The following is a 24,140-nucleotide window of genomic DNA, read 5'->3' as shown; positions in this document are numbered from 1 at the left end:
AAAAGAAAGCAAGTGTGTCCATGCTAATATGGTAGTGGGTCTTGAGGTCACAGAGGACCAATGAGAAAACCTGAGTCAGACTTTAGAGACTGCAGCTGAACTGTGACCGAGCAGAGTGGGCCATCCTCAATCTTATTCCACCTTTTATGATAATCCTTTCCTCAGTTGGAAATTTGAAACTAAGGCATTCTGGGAGGATTTTGCAAGTGGCTAGGAAAGCAACAATGAGGTTGGTATTTCAGCTCTGTGAGGAATTGTCTGTATTTTGGCAAGGCAAAGGTTGGTAGGGGCTGGAGGTAGGTACTGAGATTGTGAAGGTGCTCTGTGACCAGGTGTGTTCAGTATTCTAGCAACGAGACCAAACTGTGATGACTAGGCAGAGGAGACCATCAAAACTGAGAACAGGGAGATATTTTATGAAGGAATCTGCAGTTCTTAGGCAGGGGCCATTTAAGAAAAGGACAGAAATACTTTCTATCTACACTCCTGTTAGATTGCAAACCCAGAACACACCAGCTTCCTTTTTTTCCTTCCTCTTTTGTGGGATAACCTGACATTGCAAACGTACAAAAGGCAGCTGAGGTGCAGCTTTGGTTTTGAGTTTTAAGAAGTGATGATCATGGGAAATTGTGAGGCACATGGGATGAGCATATAGATGTTGGTGCCAAGGAGAGACCTGGTTTCAAACTCTAGCCAACACTGTGTGTTTGGGGCAAGTTACCTTTCTGAATCTGCTTTCTCATGACTAAAATGGGGTAGCAGCAGTACTTATGTCATAAGTGGTTGTGCAAGTTCTGAATGAGACAGGGCGTGGAAGGCGCAGCACCTGGCTCACAGGTGGTCCTTTGCACGTGTTAGCCAGTGTGCCTGCTGACGCTAGACTTCCAAGCAGGTAGGATACCGGTGCAAGTACGTAATTCCTCTCTTCAGCTGTCCCCTGTGACCTCTTCCTTTCTTCTTTCCTCACAGTTGCTGGCCTTTCTGCAGGGACTCTTCACTTTCTATCACCATGGTTATGAACTGGCCAAGGATTTTGGTGACTTCAAGACACAGTTGACCATCAGCATACAAAATGTGAGTGGGCACCGGGACAGGATTCCTTTTTCTGGATGAGGGAAGGAAAAACAGGTTAGGTATGTGAGGGAGAGCGGTCCTGGTAGGGTTCAAGGCAGCGGGGGGGGGGGGGGGGGGGGGTGGCAAGTGTTTCTGTGGGCTTGGTGGCTCAGGTCCAGCTCTCACCCTCCTCTGTTCTTATCAAATCACTGCTTCTGTGCTGCTGCTGGGTATGTTTACTTCTTGTGCCTCAGAGGCAGGATTTCCTTTGGAAAGCCCGGCCCTGCCCCAGCCTCCCTTCTGTGCATCTGGCTGCCTGGCGGGGGGAGGGGCACATGCTGACCAGAGCTCAAATCATGGACTCTTGTCTAGCTCTTAGGAAGGCAGAAAGGAAATCTATGTAAGTGCCCTTTGCCCCCAGCCTTTGGGACCTTTGGCAATGCAGAATTTTTTTTTTTTAAAGTAGGTTTCCATATGATTTATTTATATCCTCTTAGATATTTTTTAATAATATTTTTTGTTCATTATTTATTTATTTATTTGAGAGCGACAGACACAGGGAGAAAGACAGATAGAGGGAGAGAGAGAGAACGGGCGCGCCAGGGCTTCCAGCCACTGCAAACGAACTCCAGACGCGTGCGCCCCCTTGTGCATTTGGCTAATGTGGGACTGGGGAACCGAGCCTTGAACCGGGGTCCTTAGGCTTCACAGGCAAGCGTTTAACCGCTAAGCCATCACTCCAGCCCAACAGTGCAGAATCTTGCTTGTGATATTTGGTGGAGCCGCTGGGAGCAAGCCCCTCCTTTCACTTTGGGATTAACCATGCTAGTCTTCATATTGTCTCGAGATGCCTTGTGTAAGAAGTAAACCCAGGTGTTCCTGCATGCCTTGTACCACATGCCCTTGCAAAGTCTGAGGCTTATTGTCTTAGAGAACAGGAAGTTGTAGGTATCAGAAAGATTTTACAAAGCATGGCTTCCCCTCAGGTTGAGTTGTTGTCTTCCCTTTCTCCTCCTCCTGCCAAGCTGGGGTTGGAACCCAGGACCTCACACATGCTAGACAAGAGCTGTCCTACCCAGATTGGGTTCTTCTGAGGGCAGGCTTTGGAAAAAAGATTTATGTGCAGTGCATCAGGTTTGCTGGGGCCATTCCCGCAAGAACCCGTGAGAAGGTGGGCATGGAGGAATATCATTAGAGACCCTGGGCTGCCCTACGGGGGCTCTCATGGGCCCCGGGCAGACGCCAGAGGGATACAGGTTGTTTGGGTGAGGGAGTGACTGAGAGCAGCAGCACCCCTTTGCGGAGGAAGTCTTCTGTGAACCATCAACGAGACACATTTCCTGCAGAGGGAAAAGTGAGGACCGCTGTCCCCAGATGTGCAGGCACTGGCCCATCTGATTCAGACTCGCCAGGGTCACTCAGGAAGACGCATGCTTCTGGTCCAGAGGCTCTCAGTGACCAGTTGAGGAGCAAGGCTAGGGCGTATGCCCCTTCCACAACTGATCTTGATAGTTGCTGGAGTTGGAATCATTCAAATATGGGACTGTAGGGACAAAAGTGTGCTTCTTGCAAGTGAATATTTGCTGAATTCCTGGATGATAGAATGTCCCTTATCTGGTTTTAGATCTAAGGATTCTGTTAGGCCAACTGTACGGATTCCTAAGAGATTTCATTTCTTTGAGTTGAGTGAAATTCATTTCATCTTAGACAAGAAACCGCTTCGAAGGCACCAGGTCGGAAGTGGAATCTTTGATGAAGAAGATGAAGGAGAACCCCCTTGAGCACAAGACCATCAGCCCCTACACCATGGAAGGGTACCTCTATGTTCAGGAGAAACGTAAGTGTGCCTTTTGCTGGGGCAGGTGCATTCCACCCTCTGGAGGTAGAGAGGTGCCTGGCCTTCTGCAGATGCATGCCGTGAATGGCAGTCATTCTCCTGGGGCTTTTCCACTTTCCAGTGAAAGTGACGTCCAGAGTCTTGTCTACCTCAAGTGGTGAATTCCCTTTTCCTTTGTGCTAGGAGTTCCCCTGGCTGCTAGCACTCCCTGAGGCTCCGTGGTCACTCCTCTGGGATCAGTCCATTCTGAAGCCCACACACTCTTAGTATGCTTTGTTCCTTGCTTTCCTTTTTGTCTCATGAGAGGGTTGCCTCCTCCAAAGTTTGAGGTCAGTGTAGAAATACAAATTTTCAGAAAGTAAAGATATAGTTCAATGTCTCCCTATAACATTTGAAATTATTAATATTATTGACAGATTTGTATAAAACCATTTGCTTTTTTTGTACTCTCATAGAATTTTGTTGAAACATTTCACATGTTTCCTTGACATTAATGTGTTGATTCTTAATAGAACCACTCTTCATTTTCTGATACATTAGCCCAGAATATTTCATTGGGATACAGTGTTTGCTTAAGTTTTTAGAACTTACTAGTTTTAAAATATTTTCTAATTTTTGGAAAAATTGTAAAAATGGTATAAGGGAGATTGGGGGAGAAAGCTAGGTCAGGAAAGTGCCTGCTTTGCAAGCTTGAGGACCTGAGTTCAATTTTCAGTACCCATGTTGGGGTAAGATGTGATGATGTATGCTCGTAAACCTAGTGCTGTGGATGTGGAGATGGGAGGGTCTATGTGGCTCTCTGGCCAGCCAGTGCAGACTAATTGGTGAGATCCAGGCCAATGAGAGACCATGTTTCAGAAAAGATAGATGGTGTTGCTGAGGATGATACAGAGGATGATAGGCCTAGGGAGATGACTCATTGGTACTTGCTATACAAGTCTGAGTATATGAGTCAATCCTCAGACCACACATAAAAAGACAGAAGCCTTGGTGAGCTTCTATAATCCCAGCACACTGAGCTGACAGTGAGCTGAGGTGAGAGGCAGATAGCAAGTGCAGCAGAGAACATTCACAGCAGAATGAGAGCTGCACAGAGAGAGCTTGTTTCAAATGAATGGAAAGACAAGCATGGACCTCTGACCTTTGCACATGTGCTGTGCTATGCGTGCACCCACACTCTCACACATGAGCACACAGGAAAAACAAAACAAAACAAAACAAAACAACTAAAACCCCAGGCATTATGGGGCCATTACTAGGAGAGCTGGCAGCACTGACATAGGAATTAGAGTTTAAAAAGCAATTTAATTTTCCTAGACATAGTTACATAAAAGAATACAGACTCATTCTGTAGTTAGTTATCCTGACCATAGGCTCAGCTAATCCACGACAGTTTCCCGTCCTATGCCTTTTGTGGCTTTGTCATTTTGGCATAACATGGTTGTAGTGGACAGCTCCAGTGTTTCTGGGATGAGCATCCAACAAAACACTCTTTATGGAGTAAGGGCTTACAGATCTAGGGGAAGTTCCAACAAAGGCAGAAGAGCAGAGAGACACTACCAAGCAGCCGACACCACAAGCAAGCATGGCCAGAGTGCAAACCCTGGGCTGGTATTCAGAGCCACCCTTTGTGACATGTCCCTTGTAGCAGACGTCTGCCTGTTAGGGGCTGAGGCTGAAAACTGAACTTTATAACTCCCCTCCCCCGAGTCTACGGAGGACATACATTCAAGCTACCGCTATGGCCTAGTTGTCTATGGAAAGTTTTTTAAAAAATATATTGTGGGTTTATTTGATACTTCTTCATGATGCACTCAGGTTATATATACCCCTGGTCCAGTCCTGTATAAGTAGAATGTGTTCTTCTCTGTGGCTTAAGGCATAGGGTAGCCATTTGACTACCCAGTTTCTCTACTATACAACTGCTGTTCTCTTTTTATAACTGCCTAGCAGTCTGTGAGAAATGCTTTAATCCCATGCAAATACCCCTCTTCTCCTACTATGTTCTCTATTGTGCTGGCGTCCATAGATCACCTTGTCTGCACTGATTTTCCTATGATGGTTGCACAGTGGTGATTTCTCAGCTCCACCACTCTCTCCACATTTATTAGTTGTCTTCTTTCAATTATCTTTGATGCCCCAAGTAAACACATATGTATTCCCTTTTAAGGTTATTTCATGATATCCAATACTTGTATTTGGCAGTCATACAATACTATTGGTAATTATTAAGTGGCTGTTGACTTTCTGTAAGTGGTTTTAAAAGTTCAAACTGTTTCTGCTGTGGTCTCTCTAAATATCTAGAACTAAGATTGGCTGAGGTCTCTGTAGGCTGCTGCTGCCTCTTCCTGTAACAGTACTTTGTTGTCAAAACCATCACTGACCAAGCACTGAGGAAATCTTTGAGACTTTGCTAGGCCTTGGAGCTTTGATGTCCCTCTCTTTCCTAAGCAGGGTTTTGAGGCAGACTCCTCAGATTGCACTTGGGCATTTACTCACTTCCAGTCTGCTTCTTCAGTGTATCTGAGGTTTTCTTGTCTGCTTTTCAGATCTTTTTGAGTTCTGCTAAAGTAAAAATTAGGGGTTTGGAAGTAGGTCAGTGCCCTGATGTTTGTGCAGTCTCTGAGCAGATGTGTCAGATGCATGATGTCATTGTCCCAGATGGAAATGGTGATAAACACTTGGGAGAGCCTTCTTTGCTCTTTTCTCATTCATCTCAAGGAAGAGCATGGTAACTTCAAGCGAGATTGGTGATGGGAATGCAAATTCATGTCCCCAGGGAGCCTCCACTTCTCTTGTATTTTAAGACCCACTGGTTATAGCACTGGGAAATGGTACTTTTGGGTCTCTAGGGGAAAGCATTGGTTTGGTTCAATTTCCAGCCTATGGGGTCAGTTTTCTATTCCAGTCTAGCTTGTGTGGAGAATGGAATAAATGGGCTGTGGCTTTGCATTTTGACAGCATGCTATGGACATGTATAGATGTTTTAACAGGCAATATTACCTTGCAGGTCATTTTGGAACTTCGTGGGTGAAGCATTATTGTACATACCAACGGGATTCTAAACAAATCACCATGGTCCCATTTGACCAGAAGTCAGGAGGAAAGGGGGTGAGTTCACTAAGAAAATGTCCTGCTTGATTTGCCTGGCCAGTAGGTAACGATTATTCCATATACGTGAAATAACAGTACCAGTGCTTTGTTCTCTGTCTTTTAATGCAGTAGTTCCAGGAGGCCTTGTGCCCTGAAGATGAGATTCTTATATTACATAAATACACAATATTAAATATGTCAAATTTATAAGATGCTTAAAAGTTATGTATGACTTCATCCTATAGAACTGTTTTATGCCACTCTTGATCTCTGGAGAGCTGGCAATTTAAAATTTACATCCACCCATCCATCCGTCCTTCTATATGAGCAAAGAGAAAGAGAAAGACCGAGAGAGAATGTGAGTGAGTGATATGAGCATGACAGGGCCTCCTGCCCCTGCAAACAAACTGCAGATGCATGCAGTGTGAGTTTACACAAGTACTAAGGAATTGAACCCAGGTTGTTAGGCATGACAAGCAAGTGCCTTAACTGCTAAGCCATCTCTCCAGACTGACAGTAGACAATTTAGATGTTCCAGCTGTCTATTACTGCATAACAGGTCATCACCAAACCTTGAAATGTTTAAAATCTTTGTTTGTGTGGGTGTATGGGTGCCATAGCACATGTTGTGGAGTTTAAAGGACAACCTTGGATGTTGGTCCTTGCCTTCCAACTTGCTTGACGGAAGGTCCCTTGTTGTTTTATTGTAGCATATACCAGGGTGGCTGGCCCGCGAGCTCCCAGGGCTTCTCCTGCCTTTGCCGTCTGTCTTACTGTAAGTGTGCTAGGACCATAGGCACATGCTACTACTTCTGGCTTTACATGGGTGCTGGGGATCTGAGTCCTGGTCCTTAAGCTTGAACAGCAAGTACTTTGTTATGCCATCACCCCAGCTTCCAAACTTTGCAACTTTTAAAACCACATCAGTTATTTTAATATTCTGCATGGTCCCAAGGCTCAGGAATTTGGGGAACATTTGGATGATGGCTCAGACTCAGTTCATGTGAGGTTCTAGTCAGATGGTATATTAGTCACTTTCTCATGGCTGGGACAAAATATCCAACTAGAAACGGCAAAAGGAAAACAGGGTTTACTCTCAGCTTACAGTTTCAAGGGAAAGTCCAGAATGGTGGGTAAAGCGTGGCAGGAGCAGGAAACCATTATCACATCAACAAGGAGGAAGTATTAAAAATATTTAAACATCTTCAGAAAAAATGAGGAAGAAACAAAATCAAAGTGCTTCCTGGTAAGAATTTCCCAAAGTTATTGGAAGAGATAAAACCTCAAATCCAAGGTGGCCATGACTTCCAACATTTTAAAAACTTTTTATTAACACCATCCATATGTTCATATATGTTATGATCATAGTTCCCTCCTGCCACCCTTCCTTTTCCTCCTTTCATATGCCCCTTTTAGTGAGTTTCTTCTTTCCAGCTAGTCCCTCTTCTAGTTTTTTGGACAATTTTTATGTATGTACAAAATGTATTTAGATCATAGCCACCTCACCTCTGTCTTTTCCCTATACCCTACTCCTTTCTCTGTCTCCTTCCAATAAGTCTCTTTACTGCTTTTTAACATTGTTTCTGAATTTTATTATATGACTTTATTGGGTACCTGTCATATTCCCATCATTAGAGGTTCTGTTCCTCTGCCCCCCAGTCCACTGAGAGCCCTTCTCAGTGGGATTATTGGTGATTCTCAGGATCATGGATGCATCAGTCAGTCTCTTTGGGGCCAGCAGTTTTTTCTAAAAAGTTCAAACCTAAGACTATCATAATGACATGCACAATCCTAAAGGAAGAAGAGGTAGTAAGACAGTCAACACAAAAAGACATCCTCTCCATGCATGTGACTGCAGCTGGCAGAAGGCAAGCAGCTCTGTGCAAAGGAAGAACAGGTGGGAACTGAAGAGGCTGCCCAGGAGCAGTGAGAGCAGGGATCCTGATGTGGCTGGATAGCGCCTTCCAAAAGTAGGCACAGAATACCTTCATCCCACACGTTCTTCATACCACAAGACACTGATACTTCATACTACTGCATCCTCACTCACTGCAGCTGGGTTAGTTAATGACCATTTCCATCAACAGAAAGGGCAGAGCAAGAGTAATACAGTTAGTTCATCGAAAAGTAGTATAGAGTCTAGTTCAATAGCTACAACATTTTTTCTGCCCTCCCTTCCCCCATAGGGCACTTTGTAGCCTGGTCTGCTCTGATCCTGAATCTTACTATGTAGACCAGGGTCCACATTTTGAAATGGGAACCTCCTGATTCTGAAGCTGCACACTTTCCATTATGCATTATGCCACTGTCTCCTTAGTTTGCCACCTACAGGGCTGGAGGGACCATTCTCTCAAGTTGAATAACACACCACATTGTATTGGCATCCGTGTTTGTACAGAACTCTCCTAGGAGGAGGAGGTAGACCCAGTGTAGCTAGTAGAGTGTTTTTGTTGTTGTTGTTTCCCCTTTCATGATTCTTTCCCAGCCTTTGGGTCCCTTCATTTTCCCTTTCATTTGGGATCCCCGCCCAAAAAAAGTACCCACTTTCCCCACTAGTCTCAGGGTTGGAATTACGAGCAGAAGTGCTCCATCTTGGAGACCATCCCCAGATGTGGTTAACGAGTGTCTTTTTAGGGCTGGAGAGATGGTTCAGCAGTTAAAGTGCTTGCCTCTGAAGCCTAAGGACCCAGGTTTGACTCCCCAGGATCCACATAAGCCAAATGCACAAGGTAGCACATGTGTCTGGAGTTCGCTTGCAGTGGCTAGAGGCCCTGGTGCATCCATTCTCTCTGTCTGCCTCCCCCACCCACTCTCTCCAATAAACAAATAAAATATTAAAAAATAAATGAGAGAGGCACCTCCATAGGTGGGAGCAACCCATGCCTTGTCCTGTCCCTTGCTTTGTTTGAAGCCTTTGTTACTTTGCTGCTCTTCTCAGGATAGACTTTTACATGGGCTGGTCTCTGCTTTTTTCCAATCTGTTTCTCCTATTTGCTCTGGCTCCCAGCCACATCTGTTTTCCTCTGTTCCTCCAAGACTCTTGGCCCTGACCACAGGGCCTTCCCACCTGTTTATGTTCTTCCTGCTCTTTCTTTAATCTGCTGGGACCCTTTCTGATCCTGGATCAAGAGGACCTTTCCCAACCTCCTGACCAGCTCAAGTCCCTTTTCATCTCAGCCACTGCAGTTTGTGTTGCATTGTCTGTCTGTCTGTCTCTTTCTCTCTCTCTCTCTCTCACACACACATTTGGCATTGTTAGATATAACTTTTAAAAATGATGATTTCAAGTTCATTACACTTTAAAACTGTAAAAAGTTGAATGTTTCATCTACAATTTTTTCCTGACAAGGCAAGGCCATCCTTGGAACAGAAATTTATCTGCCTCCTTGTTCTGTTTCTGTCTGATGATCCCTTGTAGATCTTGATTCCCTTCCATTTTTTTTCCCCACGGCACCTCATTTGAGCTTTTACATAGCTGGATATCAGCAAGTTCAGAAAATCTTATTTTTGGGTTTGTACACTTGTCCAAGGACAAAATTGGAGCTGTTAAAGAATTTAATTGAGCTTATTTTCAACTCTTTTTTTTTTTGGTCATTTTTATTTATTTATTCAAGAGGGACAGAGAGAGAAAGAGGTAGATGAGAGAGAGAGAGAGAGAGAGAGAGAGAGAGAGAGAGAGAGAGAGAGGGAGGGAGGGAGGGAGGGAGGGAGGGAGGGAGGAAGAAAGAGGAAGAGAAAGAATGGGCGCGCCAGGGCCTCCAGCCACTGAGAACGAACTCCAGACGCATGCGCCCCTTGTGCATCTGGCTAATGTGGGTCCTGGGGAACCAAGCCTCGAACCAGGGTCCTTAGGCTTCATAGGCAACCACTTAACGGCTAAGCCATCTCTCCAGCCCTTATTTTCAGCTCTTAAATTGGGTAATACTTCAGTCTGTAAAATGGAAAAGGTGTTCTGATGGGCATGCAGAAGAGGTTGGTTTTAAGACAGAGGTAGTCTGAAGAAAGCAAGAACTGAGAACTCAAAATGTATTGTTCATTCAGTATGGTCTTCCTTGGTGTCAGTATATGAAGCTCAGTGGTAGAGGTCTTGCTTACTATGAATGAGGCCATGGGTTGGATTCCCCAAAGTAGCAAACAATAAAAATTATACAAAATTTCTATTAAGAGGGGACAGGAGAGAGGACATAAGCCATTGGTTACACCTCAGATACACCGAAGAAGCAGACTGGAAGTGAGTAAATGCCCCCCCCCCCCCCCCCCCCCCCGTGTGTGTGTGGTGACTGAGGCAAAGAGAACTTCAATTATCCTTGCCAGTTGGAACAAGCCTGTTTAGGTAATTTGGCTCTTCTGTCTCATTTCCTCTGGCTTTTTGGAAGGTCAGATAAACTACTTAGTTTTGGTTTTGTGATGGGGAATATCTGCGTGGGTGACTCCATGATGAATTTTATTCTGTGGTTTGTTGGAACTCAGTTCAAAACAATGTCCCCCTCTAATTTTTCTTTTTCTTTTTTGTGTAGCACTGAGAACTGAATTTAGGGACTCACATATGCTAGGCAAATACTTTACTACTGAACTACATTCCAGTCCTCCTCTTATGAAACATGCCTTGCTAAGTTGCCTAGGTGAACCTTGTTGCAGTCAGGTTCGCATTGCTGTCAGCAGTCACTTGACCAACAGCAGCTTGTGAGGAAAAAGGTTTATTTGGCTTACAGACATGGGGTGATGCTCCATGATGGCAGGGGGAAATAATGGCATGAGCAGAGGGTGGACATCATCCCCCTGGCCAACATAAGATGGATATCTGCAACAGGAGGGTGTGCCAAACACTTGCAAAGGGAAACTAGCTATAACACCCATAAGCCCGCCCCCAGCAGTACACTGCCTCCAAGAGGTGTTAATTCCCAAATCTCCATCAGCTGGGAACATAGCATTCAGAACACCTAAAGTTTATGGGGGACACCTTGAACTCACTATGTAGCCCAAGATGGTTTTGAGCTTATGATCTTTCTGCTTCAGCCTCCCAAGGAGGTGGGATTCCTAGGTAACCTCCTGTAAGTTCTTTATGTGGGTGCATAGGATGTGGTGCTTGTAAGGGGTGAGATGTTTGTTTGCATGTATGCATGCTGATGTATAATGCCCAAGCACATACTGGTGGAAGCCAGAGGAGGATGTCAGGTGTCTTCCTCTATTTCTCTTCTGCCTTACTTCTCTGAGACAGGGTGTCTTATTGAACCTGGGAGTTCACTGTTTTTTAAATTACAGTGGTAGGCCAGCATGCCCCAGAAATACTCCCATCTTTGCCCTTCTTAACACTGGGATTACAGATGTGTACAACACACCTGGTTTGTTATATAGGTTTTGGAGATAACATTCAGATCCTCATGCTTGCACAGAAAGCACTCCTACCCATTGAGTCATCTCCTGAGTCCCTGCTGTATTTCTTAAATATTTTTATTTGCAAGGAGAAATACAGTGATAGATTTTGATTGATGAGACTGAACTACATAGAATATGGGTGTGCCAGGGCCTCTCGTCACTGCAAATAAACTCCAGATGCATGCACCACTTTGTGCAAATGGCTTTACATGGATACTGGGGAATCGAACCTGAGCCAACAGGCTTTGCATGCAAATGCCTTTAACTGCTGAGCCATCTCCCCACCCCCCTGCTGTATTATTTATTTATTTGACAGAAAAAGAGGGAGAGAAAGGGAGGAGAGAGTGGGGGGGGGGCAGAGAGGGAGGGAGGGAGGGAGGGAATGAATGGGCATTCCAGGACCTCCTGCCACTGCACACAAACTGCAGACGCATGTACCCCCCTTGTGCATCTGGCTATTGTGGGTCCTGGGGAATCGAACCTGGGTCTTTCGGCTTTGCAGGCAAGTGCCTTAACCACTAAGCCATCCCTCCAGTAGCTCCCCCTGCTATAGTTTTATTTACATACTTACACATCTTATAAAGTGAAGAAAGAACAATTTTCAATGTGAAAAATTAATTTTGGTTATAGTAAGACAATACATGAGGCTTGTTACTATAAACAGTGTTTTTCTAGAACAGTGTTTTGTGTGCTGTTCTGCTAAGAGAGGTGGTTACAGTTACCTTATGTGCTCACATTTCTATTGCTTCAACAAACCAAGAAGAATTTTAACTTCCCCCTTAGTTTAGAAGAAACGATTAGCCAAAGGAGGAGGAAAAAAAACCCTAACAATTTCTCAAGTGATAGAAAAGAAATCCGAAAGACCAACTTCTGTGTTCCTAGGCAAGAAATTAGCTCTGTGAGACAAAGATGGCCACATTCCATATACGCAGGGGCATACTGCTCAGTCATAGAACGAATAAACAGAAATAATTCTTAATATGTCCAACATGGGTAAACCACAGAATCACTGTGCTTAATGAAAGAAGCCAGACAAAATAGAGCACTAGTGCATGGCACTATTTATGAAAAATGATAGATGCAAATGAATAAATTCATCTGCAGAGTCAAAGCCAATTCAGTGGTGGCCTAGGGATTAAATGGGAAGAGAGATGGATACCAAAGGACAGCAGACAATTGGGTGAGGATGGTGGGAAAGTTTGTTAGCTCAGATACTTTCATGGATGTCTACAGATGTCAGTGCAACCACACAAGTTTTCGTGTGTGTGTGTATTTTCTGTTCAGAACCTAGTTAGGCTCAGCAGAAGACACAAGGTTAAGCAGAAACTCAGACAGTGTACACATACCCCAGGGAATTTATAGTGTAATTGAGAGAGAGACATTATTTTGCTCATTGCCTTCATTAGCAGACAGTTTTTGCCATGAGTAGTCCTCTATGGATGGAGGGATGGGTACATGGTGCAGTGTAAGTACGTCTTGGGAGTCTTTGATGTGCCCTGTGCAGGTGTTCTTGAGGAACCGATGATTAACTCATGACCACAGGCGCTCAGTTGGGGACTATTTTTTTTTCTCTCTCTCTCTTTTAATATTTATTTATCTACTTGACAGGGTGGGGAGGGAGAGAATGGGCACACCAGGGCGTGCCACCACCTTGAAATGAGCATCTATCTGTGTGTCATGTGTGTCCCATAGAGCAAAGCCGACCTTCTGGCCATACTTTGATACTGTGTGTATTCCCACTAGGGCGAAGATGAATCCGTTACCCTCAAGTCCTGCACACGGCGGAAAACGGACTCTATTGAGAAGAGGTTTTGCTTTGATGTGGAGGCAGTTGACAGGTGAGTGTGTGACACTTTCCCTAGGAATCAGTACCACTGGGTTTGTACGTCTTTTCTTTCAGTCGCAGCTTTTGTGCCTTTTCTCCTTCCTCCCTTACCTGCCCTCCTACATCTGGTTTCAGTTGGACACTAGGTCATTTCTGATTTGCAAGGTCAATGTAGTTTTTCCATCTTGAGGTTTGGCACTGATTGCCTGTTTTTCTGGGTCTTACTTCAGTGTTAGTTCTCCTATAGTCAGGAATGTGTGTTATGTCTCCACCAGAAGCTTAAAGAAAACAGCCTATTTTCTATGGTAGTACCCAGTGTTTAAGGACTTTCTTTTCCTAAAAAAATTAATAAAAAGATTCAAAGAAGTTTCACTCAATTTTTTTTAAAGCTCAAAATCACAACATTTCACTTACTACCGTGTGTGTACACCAGGAAGTGGACAAAGCCACTTTACAAAATCATACTTTGGAGAGAGAGAGAAGGAGAGGGTGGCAAGGAGGGAGGCAGACACACACACCACGCACTCGCGCGCGCGCGCGCGCGCACACACACACACACACACACACACACACACAGATGCATGTTGTCTTCCTGAAGATTTATAGTGTCTCTTATTAAGTTGTACCATTTCATGTTGTTAAGCTAGTTTGACGAGATTCCAGCTTTTTGAAACACTTTACTTGGCAATGGGTTAATTCCTAAAGTAAAGAGCATGTGTTCAGCTTCCTTTAGCTGTCTGTTCAGGATCAGTACTGTTAGCACCAAGATCCTTAAATCTCAGCAAGGTGCCCAGATAATGCCTGCCTTTATTTAAGAAAAAGCTGCACCCTTTCTTCAGGCCAATACTTATACCTTCCCTAGGAAATTTGCTTGAGGCCACCTTCTCCAAGTTCTTTAGGGATCCTGGGGTTGAAGACCACCTTGGAGTTGCCCCATATTCTTCCATGGGCTAATTGGGATGGCATTTCTCTGGTGGTGACTGCTCAGGGCTGCATGTCTGTTCAGTCTGGATAAGGAGCTTCTGAAAACTAACCATAGGTCCTTCTAAGTTTAGTCATTACACCTGTGCCTCTCAAGTCAGACACCTTGAATCTCAACATTGACTTTGCTGCATAGTAGCCATGTATCTTTGAGCATGTTGCTTCACCTTCCAGAAAGTTGCTTTCTGCTTCTGGAAATAGGGTGTCAGTACCTAGTTTGTAGAATTGTTCTAAGGATCAAAGGAGATAATGTACTTCAAATTGGTGAGCAGAGTGACAATAAATGCTTATCAAGTTTTAGTTATTATTACTTTTTGCTAATTACTGAGCTTTGCATGTTCAGCAGATTTGTTTCCTTTGTCTTTTAAACACACAGAAGTAACTATGTTCTGTAAAGAAAAGAAAGCACCCCAGCTCTTTGCAGTGTGAGGGGCTGTGAGAAATGAAGGTAACAGAGATGTCAGCATGGGAAGGATTGGGGGAACCGGGGTGGCAAAGGAGACTTGCAAAAGATCCTTCCTGAAACCAGAACTCTAGATCTAGACATTTTAAGTACTTCTAGGCATCCCTCCTCTGTTTTCTAATCATGAAATCAGGAGAATTTATAGAATTGGCATTCTTGGAGGAGGTTAAGATGTGTGTGGAAAGCAGAGACATTTTTTATGCCAGTTAGTACAGTTGTTTGGAAGAGGGTATAACTTGCATTGTTGCTCTCCATCCTGTTGCAAACAAGCTCAAAGATGCTTTTTAGAGATGGATTACTTTACATGTTTTCTTCAAGGTTTTTCTGGGAAGTTACGGAGTGCTGCTTTCTTGACAGTTAAACTTTGTGTGGTGCCTCCATCTCCTTTCCACCTTTACCAATACTTCCCAACACATTCACTCTTTTATCATACTTAAAGAACCTTTGCAGGCCTGGTATGGTGGTGCACACCTGGGGTTCTAGCACTTTAAGAGGATGAAGCAGGAGGATCTGATCACAGGAGTTAAGGCCAGTCTCAGATACACAGAAAGACTGTGTCAGGAGCAGAGGTGGGGTGGGGGGGGGGTCTGTACTTCTACGTCACCCAGGGTGCTGAGAGGGTTTAGGAAGCCCACTCCTCTTCAGTCTGAGCCTTTGACTTGATGTACTTAGTGGTGTTCAGGATCTGGAATGAAGCTGTTGAGTCTCCTTCAAGGTGGGAGGCAAATGGCCAGTTGCTTGAAGCCCTTTGTGGTGGTTTGAAGGTAAAATGTCCACCATAGCCTCATGTGTTGGTGATTAAGCCTCATTCTTAATACCCAGCTGTTGGAGCCTTGAGGTGTGCTAGCTTAGCCCTGCATGCCACACTTAGTCCATTCTCTCTACTTCCTCCCTGCTATTGTGGATTTGTGATAATCTGACTGCGTGCTCCTGCCATGCTCTTACCCCACCAGTCAAACCCTTGAAACTGTAAGCTGGAAATAAACCCTTACCTTCCACAATATGCTTCTGGTTGGGCATCTTGTCTCAGGGATGAGACAATAATGCTACACCCTCCCTGCTGGTTCCTGGTATCCTGTCTTAGACCGTCCTCCTGACTTTCTGTGGCAGAGACCCTGAAGTTCACATTTCCAATGTCTTTAGTTTTTTTTCTTACTAATGATGGGTGTTTTCATCAGGGCATACAGAAACATTTTCCTTATAAGAAACATTTCAACAAACAACCACAGGTAAATGAAATTCCCCAAACTCCAGGTCTCTTTACTTGCCCCTATAGAAGAGAAGAGTCTAGCTAGTCGAAAAAGGTCATTCCTAGGCCCAGGACAGATGGTTTTACCAGGAAAAAACCACACCATGACAAAGAGCCACTTTTAGGTGAAGGATGCTGAAATAGAGGAGGGGCAGCGTTCTTTCTCTAAGTGGAACACTCTGCATGTACTATTTCACTATAACCAGGAAGGAAGTCTTGGTATGGCTAAATAAAAGAGGCAGTGCAGATGGATCACACCACCAGACATATAGCACTTAGTAGGCATGCTATTTTTTTCCTTGTTTATGTTTATTTCATTATATTTTATATTTTTAAATGGTACTCGTTTTTTTCGAGCTTTTTATCCAGAGAGACTAGCATGAATAGGAGAAATCAAACATTAGTGCCATTTTTATCTATTGGTCCCAATGCATTTGTCAATATGCAAATTATGATGAACAATGGGGTAATCCCAGCACTTATATCCTGTGGGAAGAACTGGTGTGATTCTGACCATGAATTCTCTGGAAATCAAATGTTAGTCTGTAGGTTTGGCTTTTGGAATTCACATCTATGTTTTTTGAGCTATGTGTCCAAGTTCCTTTTTAATACTGAATACACAGTCAGAAATCTTTTTCTTCTACCTAAGTCACTTTATAAAGTGTGGATATCTTACTCTTCCCTCTGCATTTGTGTAGATCCTACACCCCTTCCATCTTGGAGGGCACATAATTTCTGTGGCCACATCTCATGTATTTCCTTTTCTTTTGTGCCTATTTTTGCTTTTTTCAGAGTAGTTAGGGACTTGAGCTACTGGAGTCCCCTGAACTATTCTGAACAAATGTTTCACAGGCTAATATTAGCTCTTCATGTCATTAGCATTTCTTCTAAAGAGTTTCACCTCCCTAACATTGACAAGTTAAAGTTAGTGAGAGTCTTTTTATTTCTTTATGTACTGAAAACTTGCTAAGATCAAGGTATGGTATCATCAGATGAACAGAATGGTTCTTTGAATTTCCCTTGAGATCTTTTTTGAAATTCAGTCTCAGGACCCTAATATTAAGAATATGGTCTGACTTTGGGTGAATATCTGTGGCTTGTAATGCTTGTGGGGGATGGCTACAACTTGCCCCAAAGGAGAATCTTTGCTCATTTTCTTCTTATGGGTTAAAACATATCCTTACAAAAATCATGTTTAAGTACCAATTCTTACTTTCTGAACATGGGACCTTATATGAGGTTGGGGTCTTTATGAGGAAATTCAAGTAAGGATGGGATAATTAGAATGGGCCCTGCTTTACTATAACTGTTAACCTGATCAGCAGGGGACCTGCAGACCCAGAACCATATATACATATAGGGAGACGTCCTATGGAGGTAAAGGATGTTCTCTGAGCTAAGGCATGACTGTGAAATGACTGGAAAATGGCTGCCAATAATCCTAAAAGAAAGGAAGGCAGATTTCACAGACCTCAAAAGGAACAACCCTGCAAGTGCCTTCACCTCCAACTTCTGGCCTGATGATTTGGGAAGCAGTATGTCTTGGGGGTTTAAGCCACCTACCCACTTTGTGCTGGGTCGTTACAGTAGTGCTAGGACAGTGTTGACGAGGGCGCCCCTCAGGCAGCCCCTATCACATGGATGGCCCAACCACCCCACGTTACAAAGCAGCCCACTCACATGAATCACCTTCCTTATTCTAGTTCTTCCCCTTCTTGCCCTTTCCTCCTCTTTTGAGAGAATGTAATGTACAATCCCTGACAAACTGAGGCAGCATTTCATGATCGCTGTCTGTGGATCATTAGTACTCACCAGTGTCTGTGTTCAGGCACTAGGATAAGTAATTCCACCATGCAGTATCATATGGAAATTAATGAGCAAACGCAGAGAAAATATTTGTTTAAGCTAAAGAATCCTTTGTTAGCATCCCTGGGTTGGTTTATTTTTAAGAAAATTTTCACAGATGTAAGTGACACATGTATATTTTCTTACTAATGTTTTCCAGGAGAGGGACACTAAGCCATATGGAAAATAGTAGAAATTAAAGGCTTCTTTTGATTTATGGAATCAGTGTAGTCTCTTGGGGGCATTGTTTATTCTTGGAAAAAGGAACCAATTAGAGTGTATTTTTTTCCAGGGATAGCTAACTCCAACAGAAGTCCATCCTTTTGAAACTATAGTTTGTGGTAAATACCTCATCCCTGCATTGCCACACTGTAGAAGGGGCAGCAGGGATAGCCTGTTAGAGATAGCCAGGGTCCTTGGGCATGGAGATGAAACATGGGCCATCATTGCTTCATGGGTTCCTTTTGAGAGTGGAATTCACAGGGCAAATGTGTAAATACACAAACAACTTCGGTACAATTACCAGTGTGGTGAGTGTTGTATTAAACCTGGCAGTCAGAATACTGTGGGAAAATGCAGCAAGCAGGACCACATAGCCCTTCCATTCTCATAACATGACTGAACACTCAAAATTCATTCCTCTCATCCACCCCCTCTCCTTCTTCCTTCCCTTTTTCTGTCTTGTTTATTGCTGAAACTACACGTAAGACACTCGTTTTGATTTGTTTGCTGTACTGAGAATTGAACCTGGGGCTCTGCACATACTAGGCAAGTGCTGTATCAGAGAGCTCTATTCCCAGCCCTCTTTTTCCTTTTTGTTTTGAGGAAGAGTCTCACTAAGTTATTCAGACAGGTCTTGCACACACTCTGTAACTACAAAGTTAGGCCTTGAATTGGATATTGTCATGCCACAGCCCAAAGAATAGATGGGTGACAAGCCTGTGCCATTAGGCCTGGGTTAGAGGCTCTTCTGACTGAAGAAACGACATTTACATATAAATCACTATGAATCTATTCATCTTTCTCAAATGCCTCCTTTGGTTTTCTTTCATACCTATTTGAAATTCTTCTTAAAATTTTTTTTTGTTTATTTATATTTATTTATTTGAGAACGACACAGAAAGAGGCAGATAGAGAATGGGCGTGTCAGGGCTTCCAGCTACTGCAAATGAATTCCAGATGTGTGCGCTCCCTTGTGCATCTGGCTAACGTGAGTTTTGGGGAATCGCACCTTGAACCAGGGTCCTTAGGCTTCAAAGGCAAGTGCTTACCTGCTAAGCCATCTCTCTAGCCCACTGAAATTATTCTTTCGTAAGCTTTGCACATATAGCTAATGGAGATAGTTTTCCTCTGAGCCAGTCCCAGGAAGCACATCCGTGGCTAGTTCTGCTCTTTTCCGTCCCGCAGATACCTTGTGCTTGCATGAATGACCTTTTTTCTTTGTAGTGGTTGGCTGAGTGTTTAATTGGGTATCTTTTGTGGACTCTGTTTCACATGAATTGCTTTCAGAGGCAGATGATCATTTTTAGTGTGTTAATATAGTACTATGTTCATGTAGTTGCTCAATTTTGTGTTTTTGTTGTGAGGCAATTTTGAAAGATATTATTTTGTCTTTTTCCTTTGGGACTTTGGTGACAAAGAGGAGATTACTCTGATTAGTTCCTAATTAAATTAAAACCAACAAGTCCACATATGTCTTGATATAAGTATAAATGAAGGAAGAAACACCCACAAAAAGGGAAGATTGATTAAAATCAGAATAGTGGAGGCTAGCAAGATTTATGGGAGGTCTGAACAACTTAATGGAACACTCCAGTTAGTCAGTGCCCTCATTTCAAGTGTGTTTTTATAGTAGACCACATGTAAAGATCCAAGGAACCCCAAGTTTGAATGCAGGTTCCGCCCCTTTGTAGCTGTACGACTCCTGGAAAGTGGTTAACTCATACTGATTACATGGGGCAGGTTCGTGTTGAAGATGGACTCCGACTATATACCTCTTTGATGGAGCCCATGTCTAAAAGTGCTGACCTTTGGGTTTTTTCCCTATACTCTAAATACTGGAACTTTAGCTTTGGAAGGAGTGTTTATGAGCCTGACTTTGTACCTGTAGCACCATGACTCCTGAGTCCACCTGTCAGCTGAGTGAATGAACACAAGCACACAAAGGGTACATGCGCAGAGGGCCCACTAGGCGGACATTCTATGTTCCAAGTTGGATTTTATTCACGCAAATTTGTACAAAAGGAAAAAGTTTTATGACTACCTTCCATTTATGATCTCAAAAGGAAACTATTAAACCCTCTAGCTCCTTATGTGATGAGTGCCTGAAGTGGTTTAGGGTGTCTTTGTAAAGATGTGTGATTGTGATATAATTGTGTGTTTGCCAGAGGGTCCTCTTACGTAACAGGTTGTTCAGCATTCAACCTCTAGATGGCAGCCTCGTATATGTGTTGGTGCCCCTCAAAAGGTCCAATTGAAAATCAGTTGTGGCTTATGCTTTGACAATTCAGAGTCACTGGTGTGTGTGAGTTCTCTGCAGAAGTGATCATCATGCCAGTGGTATTCCTTCAGGGCAAGGGATTCTCAGTGATTCATTCTTTCTCTAGAAATGCTTCCTTTCATGGATCATTCATACCCACTTTCCTGCAAAAGCAAGCATGGCCAGTTAGTGAAGCCTCTATTTAAATTCTGCTTTTTGCCCTGCTTGCTGAGCTACAGTGCTGTGTTCTTGGCTCCGGGGATGGTTGTATGAGGGTCCTGCTGCCCGCTGTATGCTGAGAACCCGCACCCTGCTTCTCCCTCAGTGTGCAGTATGTCTTTATCTTGCACAGCAGATGAACCGTTTTTCCTTCCCGCCCCTTCCTTCTCACCCCTTGTTTGAAGTACTATTTGACTTTGCCTTCCTGCCCGTGGGGTTGGAGTGCTAGTCTCAATGCTGTTGACCTTTCAAGCAGGAAGTGGCCTTTTCCTTCCTCACAGGGTGTTGCACTGCTCGGACTTCCATGGCTTGAGTGGGGAGACATCATACTTTCTGAATTCATTCTTGGCTGTCATGTATAATAAGCTAAGCAGAAGTTCTTGTAATTTTCAGGATTCATGTATTTAGAAATTAATGAACTTTTAAAAACTGCTTCTTTGTTACTAATTAAAAGAAAGAGTGTTTACTGTTTGATTCTAGTTTAAGTTGGAATGGCATTTGGTGGTTAGTGAAGGCAACCACATTTCTACTCTTTGATATACGGAGTGAAATTTGTTTCTTTATTGATTGCTAGTTTCTGAGCAAAGAGGTGTGTTTTTTTTTTTTTTTTTTTTTTTTTTTTTTAAAGAACAACCTACAGCCTTTTGGTTCTTCAATTCTGCACTTTTGGGTTTGGATGAAGAGTAGGAATAAAGAAGTCTTCCCCTCTATGGGAAAGCTGTAGGTTTTAAGAAAACAAGGCCTAGTTTGTTTTTCTTAGGACAACAAGGAGCTATTTGCCCAGTTCCCTGTTTCTGTTAACTGTTCTCTGGACATTCGATTCTGTAATCTCATAAGAAGACATGTGAAAGATACCGTTCTCCAGTTACTCTGTATGACTTTGCCCATGTTTGTGTAAATGATGATTTGTTGGACTTGGAACTCTTACAATTGTCCATGAAGTGTTAAGAATCAGTTTTCCCAGTAATGCATTGGAAATAAAGGACCACTTTCTCTCCTTGGCACCTGGAAAGCCTTTTTCACCTGTGGATGGCTGGCAAGCCTATTCCCCAAATCTTCAATTCCCTCCAAGAGCATCGTGAAGTAGGGTTTGCATACAGGCTGTGTGCATATTATCTGTGAGTGCTACAGCCCTCCTTTTACTCTGTATTTGACCCTTAAACATACAGTGGTGTGGATGGCGGGGCGGGGCAAGGGGCGTGGGTAGGAATGACCTATTGGCAACTGCACGTTTGTCTTATGAACGAGTAAGCTCTGGGCCTTTGGAGGTTGATTCAGAGAGAACAGTCCTATGAGGACTGTTCAGAGTGTGTTTGTTTCAGCAGGGTGGAGTCCTAGCATTTCCTTGTCCAATAGGAAATGGGTAAATTGCCAAACCCCTGAGATCACCATTGTTGACTCTGATTCAGGAATAAGATTAGAGTAGGAAAGCTGTCGAGGAACCTTGGAATCAGTGCTGCTTGTGCTTTTGCTTGCTCTTGGCTTGGGGGAGGGCCCTGAGCTGACAATGGTGGTCTCCGCTTTCTGGGTGGATTGCTCTTTAGGGTACTAGCACTGGAAGAGATATGAGGGTGTTAGCAGCTTTCCCTGAGAGATTCAGTACTGTTTTCTGCATTGCCCCTGCATTGTGAGTGTGGCAGCACTCCTGCTTCTCAGGATGCTTCTCAGGATGACAGCTACAGCACTAACCCAGGACTGTGTCACGGTGGAAAAGAAGTGCTGCATTTGAAGAATTGTACGATACAGCTCTAAGAAGGACTTTTAACTTGCTTGCTCCTTTTCTTACCAGGTGGCTAGAGGGATCTTCTTAGAAAATTTCTAGAAATTGCTGAAGACCCCTTCTCTGTTATCAGTTACTAGACATTCATTTCAAAAGGGAGCAGCAAGCTACTTTGAAGCTTTACTGGGGAGGAAAAAGGAAGTGGCTATGATGTCAGAGCTGGTGTGTGTCTTCATCTTCAGCTGGGTGCTTTGTGGTGGAGGCATGATGTTCAGTGAGGGTATTGGTGGTGGTGGTGGTGGTGGGTTGGGAGTTCTAAACTATTGACCCGCCTTTCTCCAGCTGTCATTTGACCCCATACCATGCTTGCCATGCTCCTCCATTTTCCCTTGTGATAATGACTATTTGGGGGAGTATTTACTCTGTGCTTGACACTTTGAAATGAGTGGTCCACTTCCTATTTAACTTCCACAACCTGGCCACAGGTGTAATCCTGATGATTCTGAGGGACAAAGTGATTGAGCTGCTCTTCATGGCTCTTGAAAGTGCAGGACACCTGACAGCAGAGAGTAATGCAGTTGCTGATCCACCGGACTTACAGCAGGATAGCTAGGGAGGGAAGGTACTGGTGGAATATCATAGCTCTTAGTATTACAAACAAGTTTTTTAAAAAAATTATTTATTTATTTACAGAGAGCTAGAGAGATAGAAGAGAGACAAAGAGAGAATGAGCATGCCAGGGCCTGTAGCCACTGCAAATGAACTCCAGACGCATGTACTCCTTGTACATCTTGCTCATGTGGGTCCTGGGGAATAGAACCAGGTCCTTTGGCTTCACAGGCAAACACCTTAACCGCTAAGCCATCTCTCCAGCACTCAAACATAAGTTTATAATTGAGGTGCCATCACAGTAAAATGCACACGCCTTCATTCTTCTTATACATATCCATATGTATACATAAACACCCAAGTCAAGAAGTAGGATATTTCTGTCATCCCACAAGGTTCTCTTGTGCCCCTTCCTAGACAGAATCACTCTTTCTTTCTTCTGTGAGCCTTGCTGGCATTTGAATGCTGTGTAACTAGAATCTTAGCTCTTTACTCATTGTGCCTATGGGGTTCATTTATGTTGCTCCATGTAGCAGTGCTTGGTTTCTTTTTTTAATTGTTGTTTGGTGTCTTGTTTAAACATGCAATATTTCATGTTTTCTTTTCATGCACATTTTTTGTTGTTCCTTTAGTTTGGGGTAATTATTTATAAAACCGCAGTGATTCCTGAATGCCTTTTGATGGGCATAGGTACTCATTTCCTTTGGTGGTCCTTGTGGAAGTAGAATTGATGTCACGGTCAGAAATACACTTCGTTCTAGCAGATACTGTCAGAAACTGGTTGTATCTTCCACTAGCAAGCTGCAGCAGTCCTGCTTAGCCGCACTCTTGCCAGCGTGTACTCATCTTTTTAATACTTTCCATTTGGGGGCCCACTCGATGTGGCTCATTGGGTTTTCATTACGTTTCCCGAGGAGTGATCTGTGTTGCCTCTTGTCATGTGGATGTCCTCTTTTAAGAAGTCCCTACTAAGTCTTTCACTGATTTGCTCATTTCCCCCTGTGCATTATAAACATTCCTCTTATAGCTGGAATGTGCCATTCTGGAGGTATCTACTACAACTATCTTCTGCCTCTCTGTCTTACCTTTTCATTCTCTTAGTATTAGCTTTTGAAAACTATATGTTCTTCGTTTTGGTGAAGTCCAACTTACTGGTCTTGTTTTTCGTTAGGGTAATGCCTTATGTGTCCTTAAAATCACCACCTTTCCCTTTCCTGACTTATTTTGAGGCAGAAAAAAAAAATGTGAGAACCACTTTGCCCCTGTCATAACTGAGCATTGCTGGATTCTGGCTTTGGATTGGCTGTTGTCTCGAGCACTAGTCTTGAGACCTCATACTTATGAAGCTTTTATCATTCGTCTCATTTGATTCCACACAGGAGCTTGTTAAG

General features: G+C 43.5%; 1 protein-coding gene across 2 annotated transcripts in view; it reads left to right on the top strand.

Moving 5' to 3' along the window:
* Arhgap26 (Rho GTPase activating protein 26) overlaps positions 1-24,140 on the top strand; it is a 481,437-nt gene that overhangs the window by 164,806 nt on the left and 292,491 nt on the right. For both annotated transcript variants that reach the window (XM_045132425.1, XM_004664708.2), the window contains exons 7-10: positions 970-1,074; positions 2,761-2,890; positions 5,901-6,001; positions 13,103-13,197. In XM_045132425.1, the coding sequence (XP_044988360.1) occupies positions 970-1,074; positions 2,761-2,890; positions 5,901-6,001; positions 13,103-13,197 (431 nt within the window). The remainder of the gene's footprint in view (positions 1-969; positions 1,075-2,760; positions 2,891-5,900; positions 6,002-13,102; positions 13,198-24,140) is intronic.

Source organism: Jaculus jaculus, chromosome 13, assembly GCF_020740685.1.
Source record: "Jaculus jaculus isolate mJacJac1 chromosome 13, mJacJac1.mat.Y.cur, whole genome shotgun sequence".
Taxonomy (NCBI): Eukaryota; Metazoa; Chordata; class Mammalia; order Rodentia; family Dipodidae; genus Jaculus; species Jaculus jaculus.
This window is presented reverse-complemented; position numbering and strand designations above follow the sequence as displayed.